Source organism: Polypterus senegalus, chromosome 9 (genome assembly GCF_016835505.1).
Source record: "Polypterus senegalus isolate Bchr_013 chromosome 9, ASM1683550v1, whole genome shotgun sequence".
NCBI lineage: Eukaryota > Metazoa > Chordata > Cladistia > Polypteriformes > Polypteridae > Polypterus > Polypterus senegalus.
This window is the reverse complement of record NC_053162.1, coordinates 44,295,204-44,321,141: the sequence shown is the minus strand read 5'-3', so window position 1 is coordinate 44,321,141 and position 25,938 is coordinate 44,295,204. Positions and strand designations below refer to the sequence as shown.

The window sequence follows — 25,938 nt, the reverse complement described above, 5'->3', positions numbered from 1 at the left end:
GTACAATTGCATAATAAATTGTGCAATTATTAAAATATTTATTTTGAATCTCTCTTTAATTTATTAGAATCTATTAACTACATTTTACATATGCCTAGATACAATTGAGATACAAAATAGTAATGATATTAACAGATAAAAAGATATTCATTATAACTACAAATTAACTGAACTGGACCCAGTGAACGTGCTGTGGCAAAACTGGGAAGCTTTATTCCTCTCAAAAAGGAAGCAAACATGAATAATAAAACCAAAGGAATCTAAAGCATTTTGTTTTTCACTATTCAATGAAAAGTATTATTTACACTTATATTTAACCAGGTACAGCATGTTAATAATTTACAGGTTGTTCAAGTATGCTATTCTACTGAAAGTAGCAGACAGAATTTAAGTAGGAATCAAAAGATGAAATGTTAGTCAAAGCCTAACCAGGTTAATTAACCAAAAAGTCAAATCAATCGGTTGTTAAACCCAAGGCAAAACACTAAGCTCTTAGTCAAAGCACACAGAAAATAATTCTTTAAACCAGGAAACTCCAAATGAAATACATCGGTAAACTTCATGCAGATCATGATAGAACAGTTTATGATGTAATAGAACATAATGATGAGCAGTTCTGTCCAACAGCAAACAATATGACAATATCCATGGAAAAAAAGAAAAGAATTGTAAAGTGACAATGCCATAAATGACAAACATCTTATGACAATTTAATAGATTTGTGGTTTTTTAGGGGTTTTTGCTGTGTTTATTATTGGTTTGTGTCAGTACAGTATAAGGTTTGGTAATAAATGAGAGCTGCATAATTAAAATGGTAGTCCATATTTAAAATGACACCCTAAGAAGTAAGACAGTATAGCTGGTACACTGTTTAAAAAAGCAGTGTTTAACCAATAATAGCAATTAATTGCATCAATGAGTGAGAAAACATTTTTATTTTTTTTTTAGACAAATGGTAAAAAAAAAATAGAAATTAGGCTGTTTCAGATAAATACATCTCTCTATTCTAAAAGAAAATCTTGAGACGAGACTATTGCCAAGAGATTTTTTTCCAAGTCCCTCCCTCCTCTCAACCATTTTTCAACCACGCCCACGGTCCTGCACTCCCAGCTCTTATAAATTTTTATATTTTCCTCACTTTAAGATCCCAATAAAAGAAGACTTATTATGTCCAGATCTTACTGTACAATTTCATCCTGATGGGTAATCAACAGAAGAAATGAGCACACGGACAATCCTTGCACCGAGAAACGATGAAGTCAAATGAATTAACGCAAAAATTTTTGATCAGTTACACGGCAAATTGGTTAAATACGTATCAATAGACTATGCTGAAACAGTTGGTGGTGATGGTGCTATAGAAAACGCCAACTTACAATATCCCAAAGAATATCTACAACCGTTAACCGCGTCCAGTCTTCCACCGACCGAATTACAGTTCAAAGAAGGATGTATCATAATGTTATTGCGTGATTTATTTCTGAGTGATGGTCTATGCAATAGGACAAGATTAGCTGTATTCAAAATTGGTCGAACAAATCTGACATGTAAAATTTTAGCACGCAACAAGAAAGGTAATGTAGTACATATTCCACGGAAAACTTTAGATACCAAAGACGATGTTGATATGCCATTTGTATAAAAACATTTAGAGTTTCCCATTAGAATAGCTTTTGCAATGATAATTAACTAGTCACAGGGACAAACATATGAAAAAGTCAGTTAATTATTAGAGAGAAAGAAACGATATTTACTCACAGGAATTATACATTGCGTTGTCACGATGTAAGTCCAAACATGGAATCAAAATTCAATGCGATATTGACGAAACTTTAATTCAAAAAATTAAGTTTTACAGTAAAAGTTTTAAAAGTATCTGTGTCGTAATTTCAAGCCAAACAGAACAAAAATGTATAACGCAACAAATGCCTCTAACGCAACATGAAACATAATTTTCTATTTTTCACTATGGTTAATTGCTTGCTGTAATGTAAAATAGTTAGTTCTATTATGCATATGTAACAATTCCCATGAAAATAACAATGTACATCCGCTTCCCCATACGTGAGTGGCAGATCCGCAAAGTGGCTAGCATGTAGTTTGGCAACCCTAGTTACCTAAGAAACTAAACAATATGATTGTGTAATTATGAAGTATTTTACTGTATTTTCATCTATGCCACATGGATAACTATTTTCTTTACACATTTTATTACTTGAAAAGGTATGTATTTTAAGGGAATTGTATTTATGTTTGTATTTTTATGGTTACTACGGTCAAAGAGAAAGCAGATTCAGGAAAACTTGAAACCCAGATGAAATCACTTACAATTGCTCAAATACTTCAAATGCAGTCATTAATACTTTTTCCCCTGCTGTGGTTTTTTTTGCTCCTAGAAGTCAGAAAAAATAGTGCGACTGTCCATCTCTCTTTTATATAAATAAAAGGACCATGAATGTACATGTATCACAAATGAAACACCTGAATTTGTTGGAGAATTGGATTCAATTTTTTTTTTCTGAAATCCAATCCAGCCAGTACTCGCCCAATACCGATACTATGCATCAGATCGGTGTCATCATTAATTAATAGTCAGAAACATAAAAAAAATAAAAAACAGCTTTTATAAAAGAAATCTATATTAAATAAATTGGATTTGACAAAACTATAAGACCATGAAGTATAAATGATGCTAGGAAGCAAACTGCCTGTCCTTTTTGTTTTTGTTTTTCTTTCAAGACTAACACAATCAAATCAGTATCAGATTTTGAGTAAGTATATATATTTTATATCCATTTTTCAAAATACAATTTTTCTCAATTAATGATCAGAATTCACTTCCATTTTGTAGACAAATTGAAGGTATATAGTAAAATAAATAAAAATGCTTTCTTTATAAAAACTGTAATTTTCAAAAACAGTTATAAAACATTGTGATATATTTTATCTGCATAGCTATCAAATTCAGATTTCATTAGAACCTTAAAAAGCTAGGAGGCAGTGAAGCTCATAAACGCTATAATGAGATATAATGAGGTTTCTAAATACATTATCGCACTTAGTTATGCAGAATTAATTTTCTTTCTATCCAAAACAATATTAAGCTGTTAATAAGAAAAGTGAGGACCCAGACTTAATTTAACTACATGTGAGGATTTCAGGAAATAAATATCAGTTTTTTGGAGCATGTGAAAGAGTTTGTCATTTTCTTCTCTCACTTAAAACATGTGTGAGTATATTGTAGAGCAAGACAAAATGTTCCAAATTAAATTACACACATTTTACATTCACTTAAGATTGTGTAAAACTGTTATATAATGCTAGCATTTCCTATATATGCTTCTGATAGACACCTTACATAGCAGGCTTTTTTCAGTACTTTGCATACTGAATGACTAATTCACCCAGAATTACACAAGATAATTGAACACAGAGAGGAGAGTTATTACAACTACACTTTTCATTGACACACTGATATAACCAGTAATTATATATAATGGAAATACAGCGGTTTAATAAAGAAAACAAATGTTATCCGTACATTGTTAAACATAAAGCAATTTAGACTGCTTTAAAAAATTCTAGACAAGGATGCTTTTATGTAATTATGAAGCACTAGTCACAATGTTTAAAAAATAACACAAACAATGTAGGAAAAAGAGCCCCACACTGCAGTCACGGGGAGATTGGAACAGAATTTGCAAACAGATCAATAAAAGGCCTGTCTTAAATCCATACAATCAGAGATAAACAGTTTGACAATATCAAACAGTCAGTAAAAATGCCATTTAATGACATTTTTGTCAGACCAATTATGTTATTTGTGGTTTCTCCAATCACAATATTACTCTAATTGAGAGTTCTTAGTTTACACACTGAACTCTGCCTCACTTTAATGATGCCCATGAAAATGTCGAAGTCTGTTATTGGTAAGACAAGCCTTTTTAAATGGAGCATACTAGATGGATACCATATTTATCCAATATCTTTGTATCTGAGTTAATAAGAGAGGAAGAGGCATGTAAATTTAACAAGGGGTACAGTCCATAAAAATTCCTCAAATAGACAGTGAAATTCTGAAATCATTCAGGTGAGGGGAAACAAAGTTTCGAAGTAAGGTAGTTATCACAAATCATTCATTACATGTTTACTGGCAACATGCAAGTAAGAATTTCATTGTACTGTGTACACTTAAAAACCATCACTCTATAAGATTATTTGTTACTGTTTGTTGATTTCTTTCTTGTTTATGCAAAAATGTTGTCTGAATAGAACTGCAATTTAAAGTTGCATGGATAGACATTGAGGCAATCCTATCAACATGTAAAATGCAGCCCAATTCGTATTTGAATGTCTGGGAAAAGGAAGAAATCCTATTATCAAAAAAAGAGAAAATGCAGGGTAACAGTGGCGCCTGGGGAGCATATTCTGAAATCAATCATGAATCAGCACAGTTGTGAGAGGAAAAGCATGAAAGAGAGCAACCTGTCCCAAAGACAGGCACCAGATGTCGACCCTATTACACAGGAATCGCAAAGGACTAAGTATCTATCTATCTATCTTACTCTCCAGGCAAGATTTTGATGTTCTACTGCATTCCGTGTAATTGAAACGCCCTACAAAGGAATACAGCTGTCTCAAACAATACTCCGTCCAACCATTTTCAGATCCACATATTTGCACCTGTGAAACTGATACAGTAACCTTTCGACATCAAGTCATCCTGGCTGTGAGACATACAAATAGCTAGCTCCTGATCGGTACTCTAGTGCAGTATAAACTTGGCACTTCGGATGCTGACACACAAACAACATCACTGCAATGCACTCTAATAAGCCCGAAAAAGAAATGCAATCACCCCGGGTTTATCCTTTCAAATAAGAGACAACACTACCCAAAATACACCAGCTTTATTTATCTTGTTGATGTAACCCTCCGACATGCAGGAGCAATGCGATGGCCTTAAACTGCCCCCTTTAATGGGACCTGACAGACACACCTGGTCCAGCACATTTAACGGATCGAGCTTTAGCCGCGTTAACAAGACAGACAGTGCCATGCTGGCTGGGGCACAATGATGGGAGTCTCTGGTCTCAAAAAAGGCATGCGAGCAGGCTGCAGAGTGAAGACAACCTTCTGTCGCCAAATCCTTCCCCAGACTGGCAACTCGGTACTCTGCGAGCGACTGTCATCGTTGCTCTCCGCGACGTACGCTGCCGACGCCGCGCTCTCGCTCAAGTGGGGGAGGCTGCTTGGCAAGCGCACTCCGCACTTGCAGGTGTCACATCCGCAGCATTCATTAGTTGGAATATAAACAGCGAAAGGCCACGGCTCCCCCGACACAAAGCTGTCTGGAGCTGCTATTCCAACGCAAAATCCAAGAACCACCCCCCCTTACCCCGCCGCGAATCATTTACTAAAATCTCTTGTATTATGATAGCCGTGATAATACCGCGAGAAACTTACTTTGCTTTTGACCTCAATAACGTTGTCAGGGCTTCTAGATGGTGTCCTTTGATGCCGCGACATGTCTGTCAGATGTCGTGTAATCCTAACGTTGAAAACCATGTAAAGGGTTCGTCTTGCTCACACCGTCTGCTGCCCAGCCACCGCTGAGTACTACCAGCGGAGCCCGCTTGCTTCTAACACACGGCCCGCTGAGCGAGAATCTCCCTGCAAGGGGCGTGGTTATCTTTTATACTCACAACACTGACGTCTCATGGAGGGGGCAAGGATACTGCCAAAGTGATATCACCCGGCACGTCACACCGATATCGTCTGGGCAACAGCGACAATGGGAACAGGTGCCTTCACTCTTAAAGGGATAGAGAACAATTGAGAGATAAAAAAAAGGGCTTCCCCGGTTAGGTTACGCATTGCTTCACATTTTTATTTTTTGACAGGAAGTTTGTGGGGAGGTGAAACATATACGAGTCTCATATTTATTATTAAACCACTTATATTGATACTATGTTCCAGCCATTGTATTGTTTTATTACAACCGGAGAACTGATGTCCCGTTTATGGCTGGTTCCTACTTTGTGCCCAACGCTGTGACATAGAAAGTGAGGTTAAAATGAATGGCTTGGCATAAAGCGAGTTTATACTTAATTCCGCAGCTCTGTACTGAATAATCAGATTAAGAACCCCCTTCTTTTTTTTTTTTTGTTACAGTGTCACATACCCTGGAAACAACTGCATGCGAGTTCATGAGAAGGCACTTGGGTGACCAGTCTTACTAATTCTTACGGGGTCAATTTTTAGATTTCATAATATAAAGTTGTGAGTATTTGAGGTTGTGTATACGCCTTTATCAGGAGATGCGGATACATTACTATTTTAGTAAATCTTTTTTTTTTTTTTTTGTACATTTGGAGCACATGCAGGTTACGTGAATTGCTTAGGACCAAATTGCGTCAAAGACGGAAACTGTTCCAGGAACTATGTGATTTAAAGTCTCCTGACTACAGTACACCCCACTGTCTACACAGTAAAATGCATAAATTAAACACGCTTCCTTCATCTTGTCTATAGTGAATTCGACACATAACATGCTGTATTTCATAGTAAGAGACTTATATCAAGACTATATTTCATCATTCATTTATTGGTTCACTTAATCATTTATTCATAAATCCTCAAAATTATGTAATAAAAAGTCATTTTTAAATTCCTTTCATTTTATTCAACCATAAATTAATATTTCCTTTCTTATTATGAAGAAAGGATGAAATCTTTATTTGCAATTATGCTTGTGTACAACAGAAGTCTAAAGTGGGATTCAAATCAGCTCTCGGAGGTTGGACATGGGGATGGAAGCCACAGCTCTGGGAAAAAAATGTACATGTTTCTCAGTCCGTTTTGTGTGGAAGCTGATAACCCTATACCACCTACCAGATGATATCGGATCAAACAGGGAATGTCCAGGGTGTGTTGTTTATGTGCAGATTCTGCTAGCCACCTTCTTCAGTTGGCTTAAACAGTTACTGTCCAGATTCAAGAAGCCCACCTACACCAAACGATGCAGATCCACAGAGTCACATAGTGGGAGAGGATTGTGGAAGTTTTTGAGGAAGTTAAACCTTTTTTTAGTTTTCTAAGGAATGTGAATCTCTATTGGGTCTTGTCATCCATCCTATAAATGTGAAGGGTCTTTCACAGTTCCTGCTAGTTTATTGTGAATGCGCTCTGAAGTGGTGAGTTTTTGAGCTTTTGTAAATTCTTTATGCCTTGTGCTCTTTCTGGATTTTTTGACCATCTGCTCTGTGTTTTGACCTTGCTTTTGGTTTCTATATTTGGACTCTGTTTACCTTGGTTTGCCTTATTGTTACAGGCAATTTCATTTTGCCTTTGTGCTCCACAGAGCTTTATCGTGATGGGAATACATTTTTCCGAGGAATAAATCTTTAAAAACAAACAATCTGTGCTTGCCCTTATTACTAGCCAGGGTTAATGCCCTCTCGTGGACATTATTGGACATATTCTGGATTATATGCTTTCCTGGTCTTTAGAGCTTGGGACTCCTACTCCACAACAGATGCATGGTCTGATAGTCCCAGGTGTGCAGATGTTGTGGATTTACATGTTTCTGGGTTGCTTGTGTAGACTAAATCCAACATGTTACTCTCTGTGATAAACTTCACTTTTTTATGAATTTAAGAATTAAAGAGAGCATGGCACTTGATGCTGCTTCACAGCTTTAAAGCCCCAAGTTCAATTCCTTCACAGTTGGCATGGGTTTTTTCTTTTCCAGGTACAGTACTAGGGTTTTCCTCTAACATCACAAATATATGCATGTTAGGTTATTCAGTAGTGTTAAACTGACCAGACATACTGTATGAGTGAGTGGCCATAGGGGCTTGCAATGGACTTGTGCTTTGTCCAAAACTAATTGTTGCCTTTTTCTTTAATGTTGACAGGATAAGCTCCATTACAATTCTCCCAGTTTAGTGGGTAGAGAAACAAAAGGCTGTCTGCTTCAGCTAAGGAGGTGATGTAGTGGTTAAAAATATGTGTCAAAGTACAAGATTTCTGGGTTCAAACCACTGCCGTTTCACTGTTATCCTGGGTTTTAGTAGGTAGTCCCGTTTCCAAAACCTGCAGGTTGTCTGACACTTAATTTGGCCCTGTAAGACAAAGGGTGTCCTGTGATGGACTAGCACATTACCAAGGGTAGGTTCATGCCTTGTTCTCAGTGCTGCCATAATAAACTCTACTTCCCCCCTACAGCCATGTACTGGAAAATAAATAAAGCTTTTTAAGAAATGTTTAAGCATACTTTCCCTCACCCTAATTATGCTAGCTTTGTGCCATGTCCTTTTTGCAGTAACAGTAACATTTTACATCTTATTCGTGCTTTCAATAGTTTGGGCCAGTGATCATGCTTTCTTTACTGTGTGGCCGTTAGAGAGCACTATAACCTGACACAAAGACGCAGGAGGCACAAGTCCAAGCACACGTGAGGTTTATTTACAATTTCAGTGTCCCAACAAGCACAAACACACTCTTTTTTATTTTTCTTTCTTTCTTTCTTTTCCTCTTCTTTATTTTTCTGTCTTTATTTTCTTCTCTTTCTCCTCCACTTTTCTCGGCAAGCTTCATCCTCCTCCTCCTCCTTCCAACTCTGACTCCCCGAGTAGTGTCTGCTGGCCCCTTATGTAACGGCTTCAGGTGCTCGGTGATGAACTTCCGGCAGCAGTGCCCAGGACTCAGTGTATGCTGCAGCACCCCCTGGCAGCGTCCATGGACCCCAATGGGGATGTATCAAACCCCAACTCCCATGGAGTCCTACGAGAGTCCAAAGCACCGCTATCATCAAGGGTGGCTACCACCTTGTATTCCGGGGGAGGTAATGTTCCAGCCACATCTCCTCCCCTGCTCTGTCCGGTGTGGAAGCGTACCAGCCGGGCAAGGGCCCCAGCCGTCCACGACAACTGAAACCCAATACATGAGTACATTTTGTTCAGTTATCTGCCAATAATGATATAGAATATTTGTGTACATTTGTGCTTGTCTAAAGCCCCCCAAAAGATATTTTTTAGTCCTTTCTTCTCCAGGATAGTTTATGTTATACAACATTATAACAAGTGTACATCATGTGTATTAAACTGTGGACCAGTCTGTAAAGGAATTAAACTTCACTACAAGAGAAAATTCATTTAGGGAGTTGTCAGTTGTCCTTCACATCAATTCCTTGTATTTTCTGATCATGTTGTAGGAAATAACATTTCAAAATAATCCTTGTTTATCTTTACAATGAATTACTCATTAAATATACCTGTAAATTGCTTTTTCAGTTGTTTATTTGACCTGATGGTAATATCTTACATGCATAGACACTTATGTTGGATACAAAAATATGCAATAATATTTACATTTAGCATCATATTTAAAAGGTAATATTATTCATCCAAAATATCTGCTTATAAAGCAATCTTTCACTTTTTTCATATAATGCTTATTTATTATTGGAAATTTGTCTCACTATTCAAGTGACATTTTGAAATAGTATAGTTACTAACTTCAGATACTTTGGTTCACTTTATTATTTCTGTAAAAGTGTCTTGAAGAATAGATTGTCAGATTTCTTGAGGTCCCTTATCTCAGAAACTGGCACAAATCTTGAAAACCATTGCATTCGTAGTTTGTTTTATTAAAATTCTGAAAGGAATGCAAATACTCTCTGAATGTTATGTTATCTGAAGGATCATCATGTTCTACTTGTGAAGCAGATTTACTTTTAAGGGAACAGTTTTGTTTTGAAAATACTAAGTGTATTAGAATTGGGCTATAAAAAATGTCATTTAATTTTGCGGAAAACAGCCCAAATTAAGTGAGCCCACTAGCCCACTCTAGACATGAAAATGAAATGAATAAAATGGGCGAAGGTGATTTTGGAGATTTACTCAAGTTTGCTCTTAGTAAAATCAAGTGGCATTTATCATGAAAACAACAGAAAAGGGCCCTGTAATGCAGTCTTTCCTTACACAAAGGTGGTTGTTGTTTTAATTTCCAATATACATGAAAAGGATGGTGAGAGAGAGGTGAGAAATAGAGTTCTCTCGATTCTGTGTTTTTAGAGACACCAAATAAATTAATAAAAAGTAATTCTTTTTGAAGTGTGGGAAGAAAACATACTGTAGTACTCAGAAGAAATCCATGAAGATTTGTAACAAATCTGCAACCTCCACACAGAAACTGAATACAGGCCCCTAAAGTTATGAAGAAAAAGTGTTAACCACTGTGTCACATTAGGATAAAATGTAGTATTTTAAAAATGTAGTTAATAAATGTTCCCAGCATTCATTCTTTGAACCTCTTTGAGAAAACACAGATGACCTTTGATGGGAAGTTCCTGTTTTATAGATTTTCTCTTCAGCTGTAAACAAAGCAAAAAGGGGAAAATGACTTCTCTGTCTTGTTTGCAGATAGATGTATTATTAACGTTCTTATATTGATAGACAGAACAAATAATAAATGCATTACACTTGAAGGAAAACCTGCTTTTTAGTTTTGGCTTAATAAAATAACATCAACACTCTGTTTCATCAAAAAAGAAAGTGCTGCCACCTTAGAGTAAATGTGCCGTTTTTTAAAACATTTAGTTAATAAATGTTCCCAGCAGTCAAATAAATTCTTTGAACCTTTTTGATAAACCATAGATGACCTTTGCTGAGGAGTTCTTGTTCTATAGATTTTCTTCTCTTCAACTGTAAACAAAGCAAAATGGGAAAATAAAATGAATTGTCTGCCTTGTTCGTAGATAGACATATTTTTAACATTCTTATTTTGATAGATAAAATCAACTATAAATGCAATAATACATTTGCAATAAAAGCTAATTTTTTGCTTTTAAAGTTTAGTTTTTAGTTTTAGCTTAGTGCAATAACATCATCACTCTCTGTTTAATCAAAAAAGAAAGTTTTTCTTTGTGGTGGCCCAGTGCGACTAGCCATGCTGTCTAATGGCTCCAAAGTTCTCGGTTCAGATACCAACCCTGGGCTGTACCTGTGTGCCATTTTCTAAGACTCTGAATGTCTGCATGGATTTTACCCGATTTTTCATCCATATCACAAAGATGTGTATTAAGGCTAATTTCTGGTTCCACATTGCACATGTGTGTGATAATATCCTTTATAAAGGTCTAGTTTCTGTCTTATTGAATGGGACCTGATGATCCAGAATGTCTTAAGCACAAAATATCATTCTAATGTTTCTTGTTTAACTTTATGTTTAGCTAATAATTATACAGTTTACATTACTTTACATTATTCTTTGACAACATGTTTGAACCCTTCCTCAGTAATTCATTTTTTAATACTAATATATTTTTACTGCTTAACCTACTCACATGCTCAGGTAGATTCCCTAGTTTTATATAAAAATAGTCAGAGTGAACACAAACCCATCATTTTCATATTCGCATTTGTGTAATGTGTCAAGAGTTCCAACAAACAAAGATTCATCTTCTTTTTTACTGTTCAATCCGGAGATTTGTTTGTAGCAACTCTCCACTCCTCGTGTTTTTCTGCCTTCCTTTTAATTTCTTGCTACTTCCTGCATCCTATATCTTTCATTATTTGCTCAAGATATTACACATGTGGTCTTCCTTTGCCTCTCTTCCCCTTCACCTGTCCTTCCATTACCAATTTCAGGAGCCCTTCATATTTCAATAGGTGTCCCCCAAGCACATGTCTTTGAACTATTTCCATAAACTGTGCCTTTCACCTACTCTTTGGAGAACGCCTTTATTAGTTATTTTATCAGCCCATTTAATTTTCAACATATGCCAGTAGCACTATAGTTCAAATGAATTTAGTCTCTTTTCCTCTTTAACTCCTAAGGTCCATGTATCATAGCCATATAAAACTACACTCCAGATAGAAGATTTTAGGAGTCTTTTTCGGATTTGAAGACTACTATTTTGAGATGTAAAGAGCTTTACCTTTTTATTAAAAGCAATTTTTGTTAGATTAATTCTGCTTAATACTTCAACTTTATTTCACACATCCCTAGCAAACCTTCTTCCCGGATAAATAAATGAATCTACTTGTTCATTACCAACATCAATCTACACTTCACTTGTTCATCCTTCTTCCATACCATTACTTTTGTTTTGGATTCATTTATCCTCAAATTATATCTTTTCTCCATAATTTCATTCATTTCCAACATGTATTTGAGGTATTCATCATTTTCAGTTAGATAGCAATGTCATCCACAAATCTGAGCATATCTGTTCTTTCACCCTGCACTATTACTCCTACGTTTACTTGTTTTCTAACTTTTTGCAGAGCTTCTTCTATATACAGTGCATATTGAACCCAATGAGTTATAGTGCACACCCTTGTCTAACTTCTTTCCAGATTTTTGCCTACTCTTGTTGCATCCCTCCATATAAAATAGCTCTCTCCTTCTTTTATAGATTACATATCAGTCTACGCTTTCTATGGCTTATTCCACCTTTTTTCACAATCTCAAATATTTTGTCCCACTTAACGTTGTCAAAGGCTTTTTCTGTATCTATAAATGTTCTCATATTCTGCTCCATCCTTTTTTCTATGATTATTCTTAGAGCTAATATTGCTTCCCTGCTACCCCAATTCCTTCTAAATCCAAATTAATCTCATTGCTGCAGCTTTTCATTCTATGCACCGAAGGACAATATGAATAATTATTTGTGATGCATGTGTCACTAAGCTTAATGCATTTTATTGCACCTGTTTTCTTAGGTATGGAGATCATGATATTTTCTTTAAAATCATCAGGGAGTTTTCCACACTCATGTATCATGCAGACCAGCTTATACTGTAGAGTGTGTTCTTCATCTTTATTCCTCCTGTTTTAAGAAGCTCAACTGGAATGTTATCTACTCCTGGAGCTTTGTTGTTTTTCAAGTATTTCTTCACCATTGCAAACTCTTCTCTAAGTATATGTTCACCAAGACTGTCTACATCTATTTCAGTTTCTATTTCAATATTATTTCCTGGCAGTTCTTCCTCTCCATATAATTATTCAATACTCTTTCCATCTTTTTATGATTTCTTCATCTTTATCTATACTATTATACTGCAATTTTTATCCGTTATTGCCCTACTTTTATCCGTTATTGCCCTATTTTATTTATGTTCCCCAAAAATTAGCAGAATATAGAATAGAATATTTGTCTTTATTGATGACCATATTTCTTGCAATTCATTACTTCCATTTAGATCTCTATTCTTATCTGTTGCCTGTTTATACAATTTTAATATCCATCCATCCATCCATTATCCAACCCGCTATATCCTAACTACAGGGCCACGGGGGTCTGCTGTAGCCAATCCCAGCCAACACAGGGCACAAGGCAGGAAACAAACCCCGGGCAGGACGCCAGCCCCACCGCAGGGCCTATTCTAATATATTATTATCTTTTAGTTTTTCTAGCTTCCACTTATTCCTGCTTCCCTTCCTTAGTTTTTTGAACTTCAACTCACTTTTTATCATAACTATACAGGTGCATCTCAATCAATTGGAATATCATCGAAATGTTAATTTATTTTGGTAATTCAATGCAAAAAGTGAAACTCGTATATTATTTAGATTCATTACAAACAGAGTGATATATTTCAGGCTTTTATTTCTTTTCATTTTGCTGATTATGGTCTACAAGTAATAAAAAACTCAAAATTCAGTATCTCGGAAAATTAGAATATTGTGAAAAAGTTCGATATTGTAGACTCATGGTGCTTCACTCCACTCAGCTAATTAACACAAAACACCTGCAAAGGTGTCCTGAGCCTTGAAATGGTCTCTCAGTCTGGGTCAGTAGGCCACCTAATCATGGGGAAGACTGCTGACTTGACAGTTGTCCAGAAGTCAGTCATTGATATCCTCCACAAGGAGGGTAAGTCACAAAAGGTGAGCTAAAGAAGCTGGGTGGTCAATGAGTGCTGTGCCCAAGCATATTAATGGAAAGTTGAGTGGAAGGAAAAAATGTGGCAGAAAAAGGTGCACAAGCAACAGGGATAATCGCAGCCTTGAGAGGATTGTGAAGCAAAGTGAAGCAAAAGCATCCGAGACATGGGCTACAACTGTCGCATTTCTTGTGCCAAGCCACTCTTGAACCAGAGACAACTTCAGAAACATCTTTTCTGGGCTAAGGAGAAAACGGACTGGACTGTTGGTCAGTGTTCCAAAGTCCACCTTTCAGATGAAAGTAAATCTTGAATTTAATTTGGAAATCAAGGTTCCAGAGTCTGTAAGAAGAGTGGAGAGGCACAGTTGCTTGAGGTCCAGTGTAATGTTTCTACAGTCAGTGATGATTTGGGGAGCCATATCATCTGCTGGTGTTGGTCCACTGTGTTTTGTCAAGTCCAAAGTCAGCACAGCCGTCTACCAGGAAATTTTAAAGCACTTCATGCTTCCATCTGCTGATAAATCCCATGGATTCTCAAGAGGAAGATAAGAGACACCAGACCCAACACTGCAGACGAGTTGAAGGCTGCTATCAAAGCATCCTGGGCTTCCATAACACCTCAGCAATGCCATAGGCTGATCGCCTCCATGCCATGCTGCACCGATGCAGTAATTCACGTAAAAGGAGCCCTGACCAAATATTAAGTGCGTACATGGACATACTTTTCAGTAGGCCAATATTTCTGTATTAAAAGTAATTTTTTTATTGGTCTTATGCAATATTCTAATTTTCTGAGATACCAAATTTGAATTTTAATTACTTGTAGGCCATAATTAGCAAATTGAAAAGAAATAAATGCCTGAAATATATCACTCTGTGTTGTGACAGATAGGGGGCGCTGTCGTACCCTTGAACCGTCAGCTGCCAAACACCAGATAAAAGTCCAATAATTTGTTTTATTACAATAATAATGTGCACAAAGCACCCTCCACTCCACTATACTCGTAAATAATAAACAATAACAATAACCAAAAACACAATCCTCCACTCCCAGACGCGTTGTCACCCTGCCACCCGACTCAGCTCCCCCGTCTGGGATCCCTCATAGTCCTTTAAAGTCCGTGACCTGGAAGTGTTTCTTTCCCTCTGTCCGTGTGACTGGTAACACTTCCGGGTCAGATAAAAACTCCTTTTCTTCAACCCGGAAGTACGTCATTTCTCCTGTCCATGTGACTGGGACGTACTTCCGGGCTGTAGGTAAAATAATCCTTGTTCCTCCCTGCAGCAGCCTCTAGCAGCCCCCATGGTATCCAGCAGGGCTGTGGATAAAAACTCCATTGTCCAGGATTCCTTGCTGGCATTTGGGGGCACCTCCATGCTGTAGGGAGGGCACCATCTGGCAGCCAGGGGGTATTGGCTGGGATGAATGACGGGCCATATATCACAGTGTGTAATGAATGTATATAATATATGAGTTTCACTTTTGAATTGAATTACTGAAAATAAAACTTTTTGATGATATTCTAATTTATTGAGATGCATATATCACAACCCAGGTAGCTACTACTATCTTTGACCTGGTTCTAAAATCTTTTTTTCACCATTATATTATTGTTATTATTATTATTATTATTTTAGTAGTAGTAGTAGTAGTAGTAGTAGTAGTAGTAGTAGTAGTATTATATAATGGTGAAACAAAGATACAAATCTTTCAAATTAATAGCAAATAGTTTAGCTGCAGTGGTTAAAGCTATTACCTCAAATATTTAGATTCCTAGGTTTGAATCCCATACCCGATTACTGCATGTGTGCACATTCTCCCAGTTACTGCAAGGATTTTCTCAAAGTTTTCCTCTCATTTCCCATATTACATTACTTGGCCATTCTAAATGGGCCAGGCATGAGTGTATGTGTGAGTGGCTCTTGCAATGGTTTGGCACTCCATCAAAAGCTTTTTTCTGCCTTGCATCCAATATTGCCAGAGCAGGTTCTATCCCCTTATGACTCCAAGTTAGTTTCTACAAGATTGAAAATGTTGTGTTATGTAAAAGTGAATAATTTAAAAAATAATTGCAATGGATTTGTTCTACATCACACTAACAACTTGAGCATTCATCATCAACATAATGTTTCAATTTCTTAACATAAACAAAACACATTAACAACTTATTTTATTACTCTTACTTAAATGCTTTAATGAATTTGATGTTTTGCTTTTACATCATAACATTGAAATGATATTGAATTTTAAATAACTTTGTATAAGCAAGACAGATGTTTTAAGGTAAGGTAGTTGTGATCAGCTAATCATGGTGGCAGATTGTGGTGATGTGACAATAATGACTTTATAAACCTGAAATGTCCCTGTAGTATTGATTCTATATATATGTTTATGTATATATATTTTTTTTTTGCTTTTATATATTATATAAAGTGATACATGTTTTGTATTATGATGGATGCGTCCTGCAGGTATGACAGATTTTACTAGTTTTCTGGATGCACTTTTAGAGATGTAAATTTTCCTTATTCACTTATTATTATTATTATTATTATTATTATTATTATTATTATTCCCAAGTAATTAATTAATTGAAAATACATGTACAAAGATAGATAGATAGATAGATAGATAGATAGATAGATAGATAGATAGATAGATAGATAGATAGATAGAAAAAGAAATTACAGTGTACAGAATGGTAGAAGCTATGAGCAGAAACAGAAGAACAACTGAGACATAAAGTAAGACAATGATTGTTAATATGCAATTACATCTACTAAAGAATAACTGACTAGCCATCACTGTGTACAATAAATTCCTTGTTCTGTAGTAAAATATCAATCATAACATTCGCAAAATTACTATGGAGACCACAGCCTATCCCAGCTGCTTTAAGCATAATTGGTGCACCAGTCCAGCGCACCCATATTCGCACACTTCTACAAGGCTAATTTAGAGTTACCAATCAACCCAATGTGCACATTTTTGGAATGCAGGAAGAAGCCCGTAGAACTCAGAGAAAAACTTAGGCAAACATGAAAAGAACTTATAATGTCCACAAAAACAGCAAACTAGGCGTGCAACTCTAACACAGGACACTGAATCCATTAAACAGCAGTGTCTATCACAATGCTGCCATACAATCTAAATATAAGTCATTCTATGCATCTATAAATAGCATCTTTCAATCACAATTCAAGCATTATTTTTGTGCCTAATATGTAGTTTGTTTTACAATCACAGTACACTCTTAAGTTAAAGAAAGGAACTGAACAGACTTTTAAAGCTTTAATCAAAAGACTACAATAGCAAACAAACTTACATCCATTCTTCCATCTGTTTACTTTCTATTCTTCATTCAGTTCAGTACTGCAAAGGAAACACTGCCTATTCCAGCAGCACTTGGCATAAGATATGGACCAACCCAACACTTATGCTGGACCTGTTTACAGAACTATTTCAAGTATATTGTGACAATACCTTGTTGGTTACATCCCCTCTAACCACAGATAACAGAATGCTTTCTTTGTTTTGTTTCTTTTGTTGTTTTTGTTTTGTTATTCAGAGAATGAGAAATAATTCTACAATTAGAGCCCATGCAGATCGCATGGTGAATCAGTGACGAGGACTGAACCAGCAACCTTATGATTAACCATCTAACCCATTAGTCACAAGACTATACTTATGACCTGTATAGCACAATAATTAGACACATACTGTATCTGTAAAAGCATGTAAATGGTGAGGCACAAGTACATACTCTAATGGATGTAGACACATACCTTTAGAACACATCACCTGACCTACATGCACATCCATCTTCACATATATTGTATATCAAGCACTTGGAAACACATCCGCACATCCATACTTAAGCCTGAAGTTACTTACTTTCCTACAACTATTGAAGAAAATATGCACAGTTATCTATAGAATATAACATTATGTTAAAAACTGTAAAATGAGAATGAGCAGGGAATGCAAGAAATGCAAGACAAACAAGCAAAATCAGCATATCTTCACTTTAAGTTAGCAGTAAAGTGACCAGATCCAGATACTGTATTAGGATTAAATAGTCTGAATATTTATCCTTCAAAAGTATACCATTCAGAACAGGTCAAAATTGGAGAATCATCACTGCATACTGCATAAGAAAACAAGAAGAATGGCATTCATCCAATACCTCTGAGCATAATTTTCAAAACTTGGGTTCTATTGTGCCTTCTTTTTAAAAACTTCATGCTGAAATAAGAACACATCATTTGCCTGACATTAAAGGACATGAATACAAAACAACAAAGTTCTCCTTAAACAAAACAAATTCATCCAGCCAGTACCAACTTCAAACAAAGAACACCAAAAAATTAAAATCCTTGAATAAACATTACTGTTTGTCTTTAGATATTCTCATTGTGTCCTTGTTTACATGATGCTTTTTCATATATAGATTGGTTTTCTTTTTAATTTAAGGCAGATTAAAGCAGAGCGGCTGTGTCTATTTCATTATTTAAAATGTAATAAGTCCAACCATGCACTACAAGCGTCTCCTCCATGGAAGACTAGTCTCGGAAAATGCAGTCAAAATATATGAATTTAAATTTGCAATGTGCCAGATATATTTCTGTGACTCTGCTGTTCTAGTTGTATTTTATGGATATTGTGGTAGCAAAAATAACTATAGCAGTAATTATTGCAATAATGTGGAGTACAGTGGCACAGCATACAGTCTGGTCTGATTCAATGTCCATGACTCTTTATGTTGATTTAGCTTTTGTGGGAACTTCCACTTCCTTGTTACAGACACACTCAGTATAAAATTACGAAAATAAGAATTAACAATAGCCCATAGAAATTGATGGATAATTCGTTATTATCACTTTCAAACACCTCTGTATTAGCTATTTTATTATTAAGATTAAAAGAGTGAAATTCTCTGTTTAGAGTTATTTGTCACAGTATTCTCTTCCAATTTCTGAGACCGCTTTATTATGGAAATAACATTGAGCCTGTTCTGCAGCTTATTTAGAAAGGTAAGCACTAACTGTCACTGGGACACTAATCCATCATAAGCACACTTGCACACCAACATTTCTAAAAAATATTTTAAAAAATCCAGTTAATCCATAAATTACCCATCTTAGTGATGGGTAGAAAACTTGTGTACCATCCAGAGGTTTGCAAATGCTAGGGCTGCCACTTCAATCACCACATTTACCACACTGTATTACCCAGAACATGTAATTTAACTATCATGCACTCAGACTGTACAAATATACATAAACACAATGTTTCTCAGTCCTGGTGGTGCAGTAGAAGTGCTACCGTCAAGAGATCATCGGTTCACATCCCGTGTTCTTCCTGTGGGGCAGTGCTTTGACTGGTGAAAAAAGCGCTATATAAATGTAAGGAATTGTTACTATTTATTATTAATAGCTTGTGATAGCATTCACTATAAAAAGGTGATATATGAAATAATGAATATATGATCAAATACTTCTGCTTGTAATTCTTTCTTTGCGTTCTACTCACATGTTAGACAATCTAATAATAGGTTGAGAAGGTCTTGCAGTCAGTATTCCAAACGCAATAAATTCAGGAAATAAGTGCACCACCTTATAGAGCTCCGATCCTGTGATAAGACCACTCCAGAGTCCATCACTGTGAAGCCAATGGCTAAAGCTTTTACATTTGTTAACCTTTCTCTAAAACATGCCTAGCATTTTCAATTTTCTTTTTCCTTTCAAGTAAATGGGGTGGCCATTTGCTCATCCTGCTTAATCCTGTACAGGTTCATGGGGGTCTGGAACCTATCGCCGCAAACACAGGGCACAAAAACTGGAACAACCCATTGCAAGGTGAACACATTTGCACGCACAAACAAACACTAGTCGTTAGGTGAAGAAGTGTCTGTTTTCTTTGGAACTGGAACAATACAGAATGTGTTTCACAGCAATGGCACTTTTTGGAGTCTTACCAACAGACTGAACAGGAAGCAGAGGATACCACGAAGTGGCTCAGCACAGGCCTTAAGAATATGAGGACTGACTCCACCTGGTCTCATGGCTTTTCCTGTGTGTAGCCTCTTCTGTTGTGCCCTCACTTGGTCATTATTTAAGAACCGCTCACACTGAAGGTCAGTGGTAGACTCATTAAGACCGATTTCAGGTAGTCTGTCATTCTAATGCTAGGACCAAGTCAGCACATGGTTTCAAGAAAATGGATCTTGAATGTCTAAATCAGCTCATAAGTCAGTCATCACCATGAGCAACTGATTCCAAAAAGCTAATTTCCTTCATATATAACTGTGTAGTTTTTAAACCATGCCAGACAAGCCTTGCTGTGACAAACCATTAGGCTTTTAGTAGGCTATAAGACATAATATTTAGAGCTTTATGAATGGAGTACATCACACCTGTGCTTTACTGAGCTTTGGTTTCCAATCTTGAGAAGAGACAACAGGTACAGTAGCTAATATAAATTGACGTAAAAAGAAAGTTCTTCAGTGCAAATTTGCAGTATTGGCCCTCTTAAAAGGGAATTAAATACAGTGTGTGCATCATATCACTTTTGAGTTTGAATATGTTTGTCACATCAATGCACATTATAATAATGGCTCAGTGATATGAATTATGATGCAATTGAGTCATCATTTAGCTGGTTTGGCTGCATTTCCCTATCTAATCAATGGTGTCATCATTACCCACGCTCTCCAAAATATTGCATACAGGCCAGAATTGCAATAAATATATGCAATTTCTCAAGTTTTCTTTTATAAATCCCAGTTGTTACGTGGAAAGTCGAGTATGCACATTTTCAGTCTCTTTTTGTACATATGTTTAAAAAAAATTGTTCCCAAGACATTCCTCCAAAACTGAAGACCTATCAAGCAGAAATGTCATCAGTGAGGTGACTAGAAGGGCAGTGAAAACCATATATCTTCTACCAAAAATGATGGCAGCTACTGGCCATAGTCCCTGCATATTACAATCATTTTGGGTATTCTCCACTAGTCTGGACTGTGGTGTAGAGTAACAAGACAGAAACCATTTCTCACAAAAAAACAACATCTAAAACCTCAAAGTGCAGCATTAAACTCCAAAACCCATGCAGGAAAATGTCTTATGATCTGATGAGATTAAATCAAACCTGGCGTTGAGCCACCACAACTCATCACCCGAAGAACAGAGCACCCATTGTCAGCCACAGTGGTGACAGCTTCATGTTGTATGGCTGCTTCTCCTCAGTCAGGACAAGATATCTGATCTGCATGATGAATAGCTCCAATAACTTGAGATATTTTGGCACAAAACCTGCTGCTTTCTGCCAAAAACCTCAAATGAAATAATGCATAACACTTCAAAAAGATAACAATTAAAAGCACAAAGTCAATTAAACCAGGGAGTGAAGAACAATGTCCTAGGTGAGCCCAGTCAGAGAGCTCTAAGCTTATTGAGGCCTATTCTAAGAGATTGTTTTACTGTTATAGCCAAAGCAAAAGGTGCTTTCATTAATGTGTACATTTTTCCAACCAAGGCATTCAAAGTTTATTTAATTGGTTACAGGATCGTAATAAAGGTGAAAAAGGCTTTACATGGTTTGTTTTGATTTCAGCATTTACATCAACAGATGAAAGTTTTGATAAAGGTGTGAAAAAAGTGATATCCACTCCATCATATGGCCTACTCTTGAACACAGGACCAATTTAGAATCATCAGTCAATCCAACATATATATTTTTAATGACATGGGAGGAAAAGTGCAGTACTCAAGAGAAAAAGCAGTTAAGACACAGGACAAGCTTAAAAGCAGATTACAAGAATTGAACTGCAATCCATGAAACAGTTATACTAACCCCTGCACCACAATGCCACTATCAATAGATACAAGTTCATCCAAATTTCTACAGCTAGAATACTTGCAAGTTAAGTAACTTTTAGCACACAGTAAGACAGTAGCATTGTTCAGACTGTCATCCTTGTGGTTACCAGTGACACTGTTATCCAAACTGTAGACACTGCTGCATATAAAGACACTAAAGCCACACTAAGCCTCTTATAGTCATAGCGTGTCATTCTGTTTCATGTGATATAACCTGTTCATTATAACCATGACCTTAAATATGATGACGTCTGTTCATTATTTTTAACTGTTCATTTAGTTAAAGCTTTATAGCTCATCTTGACAACCTTGGATAGAAAGAATTAACTAAGCTTTAGATAATACACTGCTCTATTATAGGGTACACTCATATACATTCACTGAGTTAATAACTAATTATATCTTTCAGATGTAAGAAAAAACTCAGTTATTCTGAGGAAACTTAAATGGACACGAGGAGAATATGTCAAGAAGTGACCATGCCAGAAATCAAGCTCAGGCCCCGGATGAAGAAGTAGTAATGCTAAGCACTGTGTCATCATCCAATAAAGGGGATTTGTGAAATGAATGGATGCTTGTATTTCTAACAGTGAGGTATGTATGTGAGGTCATTTTGTAATACCGCAGCGCCCAGTTCAGTTAAATTATCTTTTATCTTCTTTTATCTAATGTCAGAGGTTAAGAATATATATTTCAAAATGCCTGAAAGTTGTATTTAATTGTATGTGTATGTACTATTGTAAAGATTGTGATTATGGAAAAAAAATCTAAAGAATTCTTTGTTACTTCAGAGAAAATTTTAGGTTCACCTGCAAACCTTATCACCATGGATTTCTTTCTGTCCAGACACCCCTGGTTTAAGTAAAACTATCAGTAGTTTTGTTTCTTTCCTTTGGCTAATCCTCACTGGCAGTGGATATTGTTTCAACTTCCGTACTTGGCCGTACTTGCTGACTAAGTTAATTAGAGTTGCTTTTAGCCCTGTTGCCTCTCACTTTTACTGCCTTCTCCTGTTTTTGAGCTTTAATACCATCTATTGAAAATGCTCACTGATTCTCTCTAATTGGCTTTGTCTTTGTCCTTGTCTTTGTAAACGTATCTGACTCCTTGATGTGGCCTGCTCAGTTAACACAATATCTAAGCAACACCAATGCCTGATCGCCTCCTTTTCTCTTTTATTTTTTTTTCTTATCAGCTTGCTTGTTGGTATTTGAGGAATGTTGGCAGGAGACGATGTTTGCTACAGTCAAAAGAGATATTAAACACTTGCAGTCCTCCCTGCACCATTTGGTCAAGGTGTGCCAGTCAGATTGTTTTTTTATTCCATCTAAATGTTAAATACAAAAAATGGGCATAATTAAAAATGTATTGCATCCAGGTAATCTACAATATGTTTACTGGTGGATGGGCTTGTCCCTTAACCACTTCAGCACTGTTCAAATAAATGTACCCAAACTTAAGAAAACATTTGTTCTTGCTCATGTGGCAAACTCAAATGTCCACTTTCCTCTCAGCTATAGGCCTCAACATGATTGTTCTTCCAAGAATTATTCTCATTTAGTTCTGTGCTTCCTGCCTAATGAACAGTGTGTGACTCAGTAGGAATACGGTGTACCTGCACTCTCTAAGAAGGTATGCTCTATCATTTACTTCATCAGCCTGACATGTCTTCTTGAGGCATAAACACATTTTAACCAGAGAAATATCATAGATCATTCTTCAAATGAAACATCCAGTCACCCTTGAGTCAGAGGTGCAAATGTAACTTTGATTTAAATAAAGCACAATGATCTTTGTCCTCTCAACTCTTCAGTATAAGACATGTTGCCTGATGTTAGGAAATATAAGTAAGAATTTCACTGTACTCTGTACATTTAGCAATAAGGATCCTAGAAAACCATAAAATCTTTAAACCTATAAGGGAGTACAAAATGGACAGACAGCAATAAAAAATCTTTCTTTTATTATGTTCCATCACTTTCTAGGAACATCATAATGTAAGATCTAAAAAAAGTATACTGACAATGATGTGCCATCATCAAAATTTTTTTACTAGTTTTCCAAAAATTAATAGTAGCAGCCAAACATCAGTGGAACACAGACACACAAGTGTTGTACCTTATAATCTTATCTTTTGCACTTACACTTGCATATGAACCAAGAGGAACGAGTAATTAACTTTACAACACCCAAGAAAGTAATGGTCATTTTTTCATATAATCAGCTACGTACGAATACATTTGGGCAGTTTTGGAGTCAACTGGTAAAAAGTCTATCCATCCATCCATCCATTTTCTAACCCACTGAATCCGAATAGGGTCACGGCGGTCTGCTGGAGCCAATCCCAGCCAACAAGGCAGGAACCAATCCTGGGCAGGGTGCCAAACCACCACAGGACACACACAAACACACCCACACACCAAGCACACACTAGGGCCAATTTAGAATCGCCAATCCACCTAACCTGCATGTCTTTGGATTGTGGGAGGAAACCGGAGCGCCCGGAGGAAACCCACGCAGACACGGGGAGAAGATGCAAACTCCACACAGGGAGGACCCGGGAAGCGAACCCGGGTCTCCTAACTGCGAGGCAGCAGCACTACCACTGCGCCACCAAAAAGAAAGGCACAAAAACAATAAAGACACAAAAAACACAAGAAGCAAACCATTAGTGATGAGCGAAACAATTGCTGTAAACTGAATTTGCAGCAAAACTCAGTGTTTCTCTTCACAACAAAAATCACAAAATAAATAGTGTTTCACTTCCAGCGATGTTGGTGCCATTCACACAAGAACAAAGGCTTTTAGTTCCTGTCTGTCAGTGTTTCCATGCATTCATTCTATGTGTCATTTAGTGTTTAAGTAAAGATCTCTATCAAGTATGAAAAAAATCACCAAAAGTGTGCAAATCCTCCACTAGGATAAGGCAGATAGATGCTAGGTAAAAGCATAAGAAGTGGGTTTCAGGAGCAGTGACTTTCCGTGTACTTAGTTTTCCAAAGAGCATGATGGTTTGTTTTCATTTTTCTTTATATGGACAATATGTAACATGACACATTATTAAAATCATGCTGCTCTCTTCAGAAGTGGCATAAACAGAATTGATTTTACTGGAGTGGTATGAATTATTTGCTTTATGCAGCTGCAGAAAAGTGCACAGGTAAATATGTAAAGTGTGAATGAGGGTTTAAGGAGCAACATTAACATCCCCAAAAAACTTTTAAACCCCCAAAATGCTCTTTAATCAGTTTTGCATTTAGCAATTGTTAATCACCTGTGAAATTAATTTTAGTGTCAGTTTCGTGAAACTGAATGTGAATTGAAACTTGGCTGTTTTGTTCATTACTACAAAGTATATCATTTGTTAAAAGAAAGGACATTCATTCACTTTTACCACCCCCTTAATTTTGTCATAGGATGGATACCTGTCTTTCTTCCTGACATGCCCCTCTCACTACAGTTTCCAGTATGTCTCGCACATTGAGCGTTACTAGCACACACTAGTAACAATTACACTGTACACTAATACCAATTACTGTACACTGTACTATATACATGTGACAATAATGACCCTATAAAGCTATTTGTTACGTCTACCAGTAAACCTGAAGGACAGTCACAGGACAGACAGTGAATGAGCAGGTATTAACCAAAAATTGCCTTGTTTTTCACATGAATGACTTCATGTGGCCTGCTCAACAAGTGTAAAGCAAAAAGCATACACTTCTAGGCGTAACTTATATTTTATCCATTCATTATCCAACCCACTGTATCCTAACTACAGGGTCACGGGGGTCTGCTGGAGCTAAGCCCAGCCAACACAGGGTGCAAGGCAGGAAACAAACCCCAGGCTGGGTGCATACACACACACACACACACCACGCACACACTAGGGACAATTTATAATCGCCAATGCACCTAACCTGCATGTCTTTAGACTGTGGGAGGAAACCCACGCAGACACAGGGAGAATATGCAAACTCCATGCAAGGTGGACCTGGGATGCGAACCTGGGTCTCCTCACTGTGAGGCGCCGCCATGCCACCCCTTATATTTTATAAGCTTTGAATTTGTTTAATCATTTCCTAATATGTTACCAAATAGATATTGTACTGTACAACTACAAATATGAAACTGAGACCTTTACCTTTAAACAAAGA

The 25,938-nt window shown here is 36.6% G+C and overlaps 1 protein-coding gene across 1 annotated transcript in view; it reads right to left on the bottom strand.

The window, feature by feature from the left end:
• Positions 1 to 5,651, bottom strand: part of pard6a (par-6 family cell polarity regulator alpha) — an 85,896-nt gene extending 80,245 nt beyond the window's left edge. The window contains exon 1 of the mRNA XM_039763043.1: positions 5,467 to 5,651. Coding sequence (XP_039618977.1) covers positions 5,467 to 5,568 — 102 coding nt within the window. The 5' untranslated portion in view covers positions 5,569 to 5,651. The remainder of the gene's footprint in view (positions 1 to 5,466) is intronic.
• Between the last annotated feature and the right edge of the window lie 20,287 nt (positions 5,652 to 25,938).